We start from the raw sequence: 11,454 nt of genomic DNA on the forward strand, positions 1-11,454 counted from the left end.
AAACAGTCGACTGCGATTATAACAGGAGTATGAAAGGTAAAAAAAGGCACAGTATAACTTTCAAAAAGGAACTACTTACATGTCGAAGAGATCATCTTCATCGGAAAATCCGCCGGTTGATCTCTTCGCAGGAAAAGCTCCAGCCCCATCCGCAGCTGCATCAACAAAAGTATCACGATCAGTGTCGACGTTACGCACTGATCCATCTGCGATACAAGTGTTATCGGCTGAGGAGGGAAGGTCAGCGTGGGCAACTTCAAGATTCATCGGACCATTATATTCATCCTCTAAACCTGTTTGATCGGTGGTGTGAAAATCTACGGGGATTGAGGAGCCTCTCCCCTCAGAAGTATCGTCCGGTGAATCACGTGTATTTTCGGAAGCCATAGGGATCTGGCAAAGAAAATGACAAGTAAGAACAAAGTTAATCATGTCGGCTAAGCAAGGAGCTATAATAGAGATGTGAAGAAAGGAAAATACCCTCGATGGTGGATGATCAACGTCAAGGGGAGCATAAGAAGAGATCAGCGGAATCGAATCTTCCTGGTTGAAGGAAGTAAGACGATGAACTTCATCAAGCAACTCTTTTCCGATAGATCGGCAGCGATTAATTCTGGTCTCATCCTTTGGACCCGAGTATAACCACATCGGGTGAACTCTGGCCATGACTGGCTGGATTCGGCGCTTCAGGAAAACTGCTGCCACCTCCGTACCAATCATAGTTTGGCCGTCAGCCTCTTTGATTCGAAGGAATTTGGCAAACAATTCTTCGGCTGAGGCCCTTTCGTCGGCTGAGAGGATGTTCTTCCAAGAGTCCTTGGGCTTGGCTTCAGTGACGTCGGCATAGCAGGGAAGTTGACATTCGGGTGACGAGGAATCTTTAACGTAAAACCATTTCAACCTCCATCCTTGCACGGACTCTCTCATTGGGAAATTAAAGTAATTAACTTCTGAGCGAGCAACAAAACCTACTCCTCCGGTGACAAAGTACCCATTACTACTGCTGTATCTTTTCACGTAGAAGATCTTCTTCCACAGCCCGAAATGAGGTTCAATACCCAAAAACGCCTCGCAAAGGGTGATGAACACAGCAACATGGAGGATTGAGTTGGGGGTAAGTTGCCATAATTGGATTTCATACGTCCGCAAGATATGGAGGAGGAATCCATGAGTGGGGAGCGAAAGGCCTCGATGAAGAAAAGATAAGAACATCACGGAAAATCCAGCGGGAGGATCAGGCCGAGAGATCGCACCTGGAAGGATCACATCTCCCGCGTCGGAGGATATCAATCCTAAGCTTCGGACCTCTTTTCGTCACGCTTGGTGACGGTTGAAGCTACCCAGTCCCCAGGTTTGACCATCGAGCCCGACGGCGCTGGCGGCGCCGGAGCTGGGGGAGGGGCGCTCGGAGCGCTCCCCTTCGGAAGAGGAGAGGACTTGGCAGCGGCACCTCCACTGGTGGAGCTAGCAGCGGCGGCGGTATTCTTCTTCTTCACCATCGCGAGATCTCGAGGAAGATTGAAACCGTGGCGGCGGCGCAACAATGGCAAAAGAAGGAAGAAGAGGGAGAATGAGGAGATGCTCGCGGGAACCGTGGAGAAGATTGAGAATTTTTTGCCCTTTGGAGATTTTAAGGAGAAGTTAAAGTAAGCACGTGGCGCTTGAGGAAGGGAAAGAACTGACGGCCCACTACGCCCACGATTGTGCGAAAATCGAGGAGCCACCTCGGTCGTTACGCGTATAGTGGTCAAACCCTAAAAACACTGATTGAGCAGGGCTAGGGCTAGCTCGTCATGATGAACCCGTCAAATCAGCCTGCAGCAGTTACACGACAGCAATGACGTCATAATTTGGAAGAATTCGAAGGAAACATAAAGAGTCATCGGATGAAGGATTTAAGTCCACGCACGGATTGCGAGCATCCGAACCTGGACTCGGGGGCTACTCCCATCGGGAGCGCTGATGCGCACCCGATAAAAAGAAGATTCGACAGAATAAGCAGTCGAAGGAATAAAAGTTTGAAAGTTTTTTGCACACTTCGTTAATCACTCCCATCGGGAGGACGTGGTGCACACCCGTTGAAAGTTTTTTGCACTCCAGGATCATGCCCGGGGACTTGATTCTGTGTAGAGTAACGTTGTTTTGCCACCGGTGTGTTAGCCAACAAAAGTTGGGCACGTTACTCATTATCCTTTGCGAAAAGAAAATGTATCGGATGACCTATGAAGACTTGTGAAAAACTTGGCAGAGGAAAGTATTCGAGTAGTACAAATTGAGTCTACGCACGGATTGCAAGCGTCCGTACCTAGACTCGGGGGCTACTCCCATCGGGAGCGCTGACGCGCACCCGATAAAAAGAAGAGGAAGCATAATCAAGATGAACAAGAGCAATGAAGGAGAAGAATGTCAGGAAAAAAACATGCATTAGTCTCTACCCGAATTATCTTCGGCTAGACACTCGGGGGCTACTGACGTGGGCATTACTCCTTCGGGTAACCAAGTATTGCCCTATCCGGTATTGACAAATTGGAGGCCCATGAAGATACCTCGAAGGCGAGATGGGCCACTAGGTCGGCGCACTAGAAGATTCCTTGACGGGCAAGACAAGGAAGCGAACAAACAAGGAAAGATTGGATCTAAAATTACTGTAAACCTAGTCGTAGTCGGTGAGACCTCTTGAGACTTGGCCTCCTATATAAAGGCCAGGAGAGGGGCTGCCGAGGGACAGAATCGATCTTAGCAATCTTAGCCAGAAAAAGCTTAGAGCTAGGTCATCATAGCAATAGCCATCTCGACGAGATCTCAGCCGAACTATTCGGCACCCCATTGTAACCCATTATCATCATAATCAAGAACAGACAAGGCAGGACGTAAGGGTTTTACCTCATCGAGGGCCCCGAACCTGGGTAAATCGCTCTCCCCGCTTGTCTGTGAACCGATGTCTCGTGTCAGCTTGCAGGATTCCGTCAACCCTAAGCCCCTATCGGAGGGCATTGGCGAGGAGTACCCTCGACACCTGGTTAGGTGGATATAGGGTTTACGGTTTGGGGGGTCCGCTAGCAGGGGTGAAGCTCCCCTTAGGGCAAGGTAGGGCAGCCGCCCTACCTTGATTTTTGGTGAATACATTTAGATGCACATGTTTTATCTAAATATTTTAAATGGTCGTTCATCGAAAACAGACTCTGTATGATAAAGTTATGCTTGTTTTAGTGAACATTGTGTAATATCGACTTTGAACTAGAAACATAGACTCATATTCTAGGTTCAATGTAAATAACAATGATTGTATATTTCTACTATTTATCATTAATCTTAGTATATGCAGGATAACTTTGTGATATTCATTATTCAAACGTGTAGAATTGAAATTTTAGAGATTTCTTGATATTTGAAATACACATCATGATTTTATCAAAGACATTATCACCTCATTGAGATGGTGAATTGGAAGGGTTTCTTGGCGACAGAGATCATTAAGACCTAATTGCTCACGATGGATATTTAAAAGTATTAATCGATAAAATTATTCTTTTTACAAAAAAAGTAAAGCTTTGGCATTGAGGTGGTATTATTGTTATGTTTTTTTGGGGGGTTATATGTATATCAAATATATCTTTGTTTTTATCGTACTAAGTTATTTCGTTATAATCATATACGACGTTCATGTCTTACGACTATTTTGGTATTTGCATCATTTTTTAATTTGTCCTACCTCAAAAAAAAATCCGTCCTTCGCCACTGTCCGCTAGAGATGCTCTTAGGCATTTGCACTTTATAGCTGTTTAGGTTCATTACACAACATACGTGGTAGCCTCAGATTCAGGTTTCAAAAATATCAAAAGCGTAGCTACACCGAATCACCGACGGTCCCAAAATTTCTGCTAAACTACATTCCTCAAATCATGGCCTCATAATCATCCAATGCACCGTTATACTCCATGACCTTCTTCTTGATCTTCGAGGTATCCACCCAGGTGATGAAGTCCTGCATGTTTCTCGTTACAAGAAAGGCTGGATCTGTGACCGTCTCTGGGCCTACACGCACATGCCCTTGTTGGATGTAGGTGACAGCCTCTTTAAGGTGTTCCGCAAACTTGAGCTTCACCAGAACTGTTGCGAGTCTACGCCTACAATAGTTCAGCAAACGATATGGTAAGTGAAATATGATATGTCATATTGCTTCATAGTTCTTACAATACAGCTACTAGGGCTATCGAGTGATTCATGTCAATGAACACCTCTAAAAGACTACTTGAAAATAAAATGCACTTTAATGAAGCTAACAATGATCGTAGGGTAAATCATTGCTGTAACTCAGGGAAAGATAGGGACCTGCAGAAGGCGCTCACTGAAAGTTTCTCGCAATAGACCAAGCTCTTTTTGGTTGGAATCACACCCATATTGAACCTGAAATTAAGAAAACTTCCTTAGACTACGCAAATGAGCAGGAAAGTAAAGTATCGAGGATAAACTAGAAGCGGCAAGCAAGAATTTGAAGATACGATCAGAGAGAAATAGCTCGATGTTTATAATAAGATGCCACACTGAACCAGCACGATGTATAGACGGTATTTGTGACGCTTTCATAATGCTTGGGAGAGTATCAACAGTGGACTAACCAAACAAAAGCAATACATTTGCCATGTTGAACGAATTAATTATTAGAGTGGACACTCAAACATTAACAGGAGCAGAAGATATGATGAGACCCCGATGATCATATGGAGAGGGTTAGAAAGTATTTGCTACCACTTCATTAATTAACTATTATTTTTAAATAACTTCAAGAAAACTGCTCTATTCCGTCATTTATTTAGAGACAGGTAAAGTGGGCCAACATTTGAAGGAAAACAATGATAGCCCAAGAAACCTCATACATATGAGTTAAATGTTACTTAGCCCTAATAACATGGGGGCAAACCCATCTATTATAATAATGACACACTTGGTGATAGTTCATTCCATTTAAGCCGACTATGTAGCTACCAGATAATTCATAATCAAGATGTTTGACCAAGATAGCAAACTAACAAAGAAACTATTAGATCAAAAGTATCTTCCGAATCAAACCTAGACAGAATAATCATAACAATAAACATATAATACCTAATAAACATGCAAAATTGACCATGGTGCTCTTCTTATCATCTTGAAATGGCATGTTGTGCTTACATGACTTTCAAGTATAAAGCACGGCAGCATAAGAGCATCATAACTTGAGCAATTTCTTTAACCACAAAATGAGCTATCATCTCTTTCCTAATGATTGCCTTCATATTTAGCATATCTAGGATAGGTCCTCAGTTTGCCCGAGGAATAGAGCTCACTGATCCCCTCGCGTTGCGATTTCAACTTTTCTAACACCAACCCCAACTAGTACTAGCTAGTAGGAGCACTGCCAAATCGATCCGAACGCACAAGGTAATAGAGCGCAAGAGGAACAGAGGGTAGCCCAAGGGAAGCAGCCGAAGAGAGGGGAAGATGACATGTAGCAACTTAGAGCATCTCCAATCGATCCCTTATACGAGTAAAATTTAACCCGCACCTAACTGATCCCTTATAACCATTAGAGGAGTAAAAATTATACTCGACAACGCCGTACTCCCTTCTATTTATTCGACCGAGGGTGGTCAAGTATAATTTCTCCCCTCCTCACCCGCCGGAATTCTCCCCCTCCACCCCACTACGCCTCCTGCGATGCTCCCACCAACCACCAAAACCCTCCGTCGACTCCCCGCACCTTCCCCCACCCTACAACCCCTCTCAGCATCACTTGCCATCGCCGGAATCGAGTCGGAATCAGGCCGCCATGTCGTGTCGAAAACTCGAACCGGTGACCTCCCCCGAGTTGATTCATCGACGGCCGGCTGTCTCACAGCCCCGGCCGAACTGTCGCAGATGTCACGCGACCTAGGGTTACCGCCACTCCCGGTCGCCGACACAAGATCTGTCGTCGCCAAGATGGGTGCTTCCGTGCCGAAAAGGAGATGGAGGAGGCCGAACCTACAAGGTATTGTTGTTTGTTGTTCTTCTTTTGCGCTGCACAAATGAATTATATGTGGCATTGTGTTTTTGTGCACATTCGTTCGTAATTCGTAGCCCCGTGAAGAAGATCAAATAGAGAGAGGTCAAATGGACCGAAGACGACAATGATGCATTGTACTTCACTTGGAATGATCAAATTCATCTACAGGAGGGCATTGCACGGGATAAGTGTGAAGCAACCGTTCGATAAATTTTAGCAACACATCAACGTTTTAACTAGTCTAAAACTACTAAAGAAGCTAGATCACTATCATCACTTTGCAATAGGTGGCATACTATAATGATGTGTTACAATGCTGGCTAGGTTTGATCAAGTGAAGAAGGTAGAGTGCAATTTAGGGAACGGTCTATCTATGATCTGTGCAATATTGCAACCGATTTGTATGACTATGTTGTTGATTATATGACAATGCGATTACTATTAATTTGTATGTAAAAGAATTTAGAAAGTTCAATTTAGGAGGAGTGAATTCCACTTTTTACTCTCTAGTTATGCATTTCTGACACTAATTACCCGCCAAGTGAAAATTCGTGTAGATTACCAATTTTAAAAGATTTGGACCCTTGTTTTCTGATGTGTATCCATTGGAAAAGGTGTTAGGTGATGATCGGGGTCCAAAATTATCAAGACGATAGTGAGAAATGGACAATATGGACTAAAGAAGTATGGGCATAATCGTCCATGAGGCCCTCCGATATTTACATATTTTATCGCTCCACATCGACATATGATGCCTATCCTATCGAACAATTACAAGAAAGGTGTTAAATTAGGGCGAAACCATGTTTAAAGTCTCCAAAATAGGATATTTTGTAGAAGCTCCACTAAATGAGGTAATATGTGTCACAATTGCAAAACTACAGGGTAAAAAGTGGAATTCACTCATTTAGGAGATTGGTTAGGAACCGGGTTTTTTTAGCGGAGTAAATATACTCCTCTAGAAGGATAGGAAGCCGTTTACTCATCTATCTAAATTATACTCCATTCATGTTTTCCCAATTATAAGTGATCGGTTAGAGATGCTCTTACAGCTTATCGATCAGCATGTCCGTCATCTCGATTCTGAAAGGGTCCCTGGGATCCATTTGCTTTATGATGTTCACGAGCTTCTGCGTCATGCAGCAGATCCCATTGTACCTGCCGGGACACAACCATCACAAAGTTAATTACAGAACAGCACCCAACAAATTGCTCACGTAGACGACGATATCTCGAACTGAAACACGAGCAGGACAAGTCCTGGAAGCGATCAGCACAATGCGAAATTGATCCATAAAGCAGTGGAACAAATAGGGGATTTGATTAGGCGAGAGCGGGTAGCGTGCATACTTCTTGTAGTCGTCCCTCTCGACAAGGATGTAGCGCTGCGTGACGGCGGCCTCGCGGTGGCCGCCCTCCGGCGGGTACTCGAGGAAGTTGGTCCTCTTCAGTAGCTTCCTCTCGTGGAACCCGAGCTTCCTCATACTCTCTCAGGCAAGGTATCTGTCGAGCGTGGGAAGCGGCGGTGGCGATCGGTTCGGTTCTTCGGTGAGCAGCCAAAGGGAGGAGAGGCGCACGACGGGGCGTGGTGGCGGCGGCGGCGGATGGCGGTATGGCGGCGACGGGCGCCCGGTGTTGCGATGGTTCACGGTGGCGGCAGATAGGGTTAGAAACGGGCGAGAATTTGCTGAGGGTTCAACAAGATTTTTTATATTATTGTTACAGCAAAAGTAAAATGGATTTTTTATTGTTACAGCAAAAGGAAAATGGTGCTTTCGAGCGGGCATGTCTCGCCAAGAGATGCTTGAGCAATGCGTCTGCAACTAACTTGTGTATCTAGAAAACTAAGAGCATGTCTAACAGGTCCCGTATTTTTTCGCCCCTTAAAACGCGAGTAGAGGAACCTGTATCCTGTTTTCACGGGCCGAAAACTCGTCCGAGCTAGCAGACCCCGTATCCCGAAACTGTAAAAGAGTATATTCCTAAAATATGCCAAATTATTCTTTTTCTTTTTTTCCTCATCTTCCTCCTCTGGCCACTGCACGCCACAGCCCAAATCGGGCGACGCCCCCGCCCCCGCCCGCCATGGCCTGGCCTCCGACCGTCCCCGCCCCCGCACCGGCCTCCGGCCGCCCCCGCCCGCCACTCCCCCGTCGCGCGACGGCCCTGCTACCGCCCGCCACGGCCTGGCCTCCGGCAGCCCCCGCCCCCGCACCAAACTCCGGCCGCCCCCGCCCGCCACGGCCCCGTCGCGCGACGCCCCCGCCCCCGCCCGCCACGGCCCGGCCTCCGGCCGCCCCGCCCCGCCCCCGCCGGCCACAGCCCGGCCTCAGGCTGCCCCCGCCCGCCACAGCATGCTGCTGCTCGTCGCGCCCTCCGGCATGCTGCTGCTCGTCGCGCCATGCCCTGCACGGCCTCCGGCCGCCATGGCCCCGTCGCGCGACGCCGCCCCGGCCGCAACCGACGCGAGGCACGGACGAGTTCCTGAAAATTCAGCCCGCCACGAGTGGGGGGGTTCGTCCTGTATTCAGCCTCCCACCCTGTACTTGTAAGGGGCGAGGAGCCGCCCCGTAGTCAAAACTGTAAAATTTTTACGGGGTTGGGCATTTTAAGGGGTCTGTTAGACGGCCGGGTAGAGCTCTACCCCGTATATTGGCGGTTATTTTACGGGGTTGGGGCTTTTAAGGGGTCTGTTAGACCTGCTCTAAGATATTATTTATGGACAAAGGTAGTACTTATGTGTAATTTCTGATTATTTTTTTTAACAGATAAGGGCCATAAGGATCTGGAATCCACATTATAATGGCGGTGGGCAACCTTTATAGAAAGGACCTTGAAAAAAGGAAAATTACAACATGGACTTATTTTTTTGCACTAAGAACTCTGAAAGACGTCGCAAAAGCATGATCGAGTCCCTGGTCGCCGCTGATAAAGTTGGGCTCCCAGACACAGCCATCCGTGCATCCACCTCAGACAACACCACTTGGAGATGCTTGGACTTGCTCAGCCGCATTGTACCCATCGAATATCCTCTGATGTAGGAGAAGAAACTTGAGTTATCAAGCTCGAGGGTAGCAGGGCCATCGCCATGGACGGAGATAGGGAAGCGAACCTACGCTGTCGCTTGGAAGCTGTTGCAGGAGTTGCAGATTCCGTTGGCTTCCAAAACCACATCCGGCTCACAAGGGCCACGGTACTCCTCATCGCCTTCCTACCATCACCACAACCGACCAGAAGGCTAAGAGTTGCACCGACCCCGCCGATGAAGAAGCGGTCACCAAGAACCAGCACCACATCGAAATTGATCTCCACATGTGGAGGATGTACTTCAAGCTTATTAAAAAGAGACGGCGCAGAGAAACTCCTCCCCATCTCCGGCTCCAAACTCTGGAGCTCCATGGTGACGAACAACACCACGACCGGTCGACTGACGCAGCTCGGATGCATCGGCCACCTAGATCCCTTCGACATAACAGCACTCTCCTAGATCTAGAGTAGCATACTAACATGGGATCCCGCATCGCCTCTCCCAATCACTCCAGCCGGTGATGTCACCGGAGGAGGGCAAGAGGGGAGCCAGGGAAGAGAAGACGACTCTCAAGGTGTAGATAAGAGAGAAGGAGAAGAAGGAAAGTGAGAACTATCCCGTTCCTTCACTTCTGATTTTTTTTAAGGTTCCTTTCAAGAATAGGAGTCCATGACGTTAAAAGTATTTATTTTTTTGGAAAAGGGTGTAACTATTTCTCAGTGAACCGCAGAACTAATTTCGTTCTCAATTAGATGATGTCATCAAATCTCAGTTGCAGAGCTCATGTTCCAACTCATGATTAACATGAATCACAATGCAAATCCAATGGCTGGGATCATTTTTCTTTGTTGCGTCTCCACTTACAGCTGAAAAAATCTAGTTACGACTCCACTTGTAAACTAAAAAAAACTCGATTGCAACCAACCTTTTACAACTTATATGTATGAATCACGATGTATCAAACAGTGTAGGACTTGAGCACGAATTTAGAGAACTAGGAAATCCCCAAAAGGGCTCGTACGAACCATAATTGGTTGTACTCCACGATGCCAACAATCTAAAACTTTAAATACGCTTCAAGTGCCGTTGGCTATGTATCGTGCGTATCGGTGGATGGCGTTTTGGGAGTGAAACTTAATCAATTTTACCTAAAAAAATATACGAACTGCGAAACTTTAGTTCTAGATTGTTTGAATACCTCGGGTCACGCTCCGCTCCTGTTGCCACCCCGAGGCGACCGGGGCGCCCCACCTCGCTCGAGAGGCACAGCGCCCCGCCTCCCACTCCTCCCGTCCGCTGCTGCCGGCGGGAAGCCCACGCTGTGCCGGCGGCGGCAGTGCTCCTCTTCTCCGCGCGCTAGGCGGCCCGGCGGGGCGGCCCCGTCCTATCTCGCGGCGAAGCGCAGCGGCGCTGTCTCCGACTGATGCCGCGGGCGGTGGGCCGTGCGGTCGCAGCGGCGCCTCATCGCCCTGCTCTGCATCGCGCCATGGTCGCCCCCCTCCCGCGCGTCAGGCAGGCCAGTTGGGGCGGGCCGCGGCCTCACGGTGGGGGGCGCGTCGGCGACGGCTCAGGCTGACGCTGCTCCGGCTCGGTCCTGGCGGTAGGGTGGTTGTCGACGATGGCGGCGCCACGCGTGGTGCTGCTCCAGCCGGCGGCTGCTGTGGGCTTGGGCCTTAGGGTTTCGGCCAGATCTGAGCTTGTGGGCCCAGATCTGGGCCTGGTAGGGCGTGGCCAGAATTTCTTCTGCCGTAACGGGCGTGGTGGCCTTCGGTCGCGGCGTTGGCTGTCGGCCCCTGGATCTGTTGCTCTGCATTGGCGGATCTTGCAACCTCTACGTCCGTCTTGTCCGGCTTTTTCTAGAACAAGGTTCCTAAGTCGAAGCGTGCTCGCCAGGGTAGGCAGTATGTACTGCAGGTGCTCTTGCGGCTGTAGTTTCTCCCTCGATCTATTGTGGTCGCGGTACTGCAGGGTTTGGCATGTTGTGGATGTGCAGCCGTCGTGGTGCCCCCGATCCAGCGTCGAGCGACGACTGTTTTTGGGTCTGGCCGGGTTGGCCAACCAGCTCTTGCGCCCCTCCTGCGGGTGACTTTGGCTGGGGCTAGGTCATAGTGTGGCTTGGGTTGGAGGTGCGGTAGCGAGTTTTGTTTTGTCCGCTCCGCGTCCTCGCGACGGCGACCAGATTTCGACCCGGTGGGATCTAGGCGAAATCTACGCATGGCCTTGCCATTGCCCGTGATGGCGTCACCTTCCAGGTGTCGTTCCCTTGTTGAAGGCGTCCCGATGTGGATCCCCGTTTCGAACTGATGGATTTCGTCCCTCCGCCTCAACCTGCTAATCTTGATGGCCCCGCTTTGGGCAAGCTTCTCTTGTAGTGTCTTGTGGATCACCCTTTGATCTCTCG

The 11,454-nt window shown here is 48.5% G+C and overlaps 1 protein-coding gene across 1 annotated transcript; it reads right to left on the bottom strand.

The window, feature by feature from the left end:
- Window positions 1–3,895: 3,895 nt before the first annotated feature.
- On the bottom strand, window positions 3,896–7,509 carry LOC124651996 (U3 small nucleolar ribonucleoprotein protein IMP3-like). The gene is made up of 4 exons (XM_047191014.1): window positions 7,376–7,509; window positions 7,076–7,183; window positions 4,333–4,407; window positions 3,896–4,127 (listed from the first exon to the last, which is right to left on the bottom strand). Exons 1-4 carry the CDS (start codon window positions 7,507–7,509, stop codon window positions 3,896–3,898), a joined length of 549 nt encoding a protein of 182 aa, XP_047046970.1.
- Window positions 7,510–11,454: the final 3,945 nt, after the last annotated feature.

This window comes from Lolium rigidum, chromosome 5 (assembly GCF_022539505.1).
Source record: "Lolium rigidum isolate FL_2022 chromosome 5, APGP_CSIRO_Lrig_0.1, whole genome shotgun sequence".
NCBI classification, from domain to species: Eukaryota; Viridiplantae; Streptophyta; class Magnoliopsida; order Poales; family Poaceae; genus Lolium; species Lolium rigidum.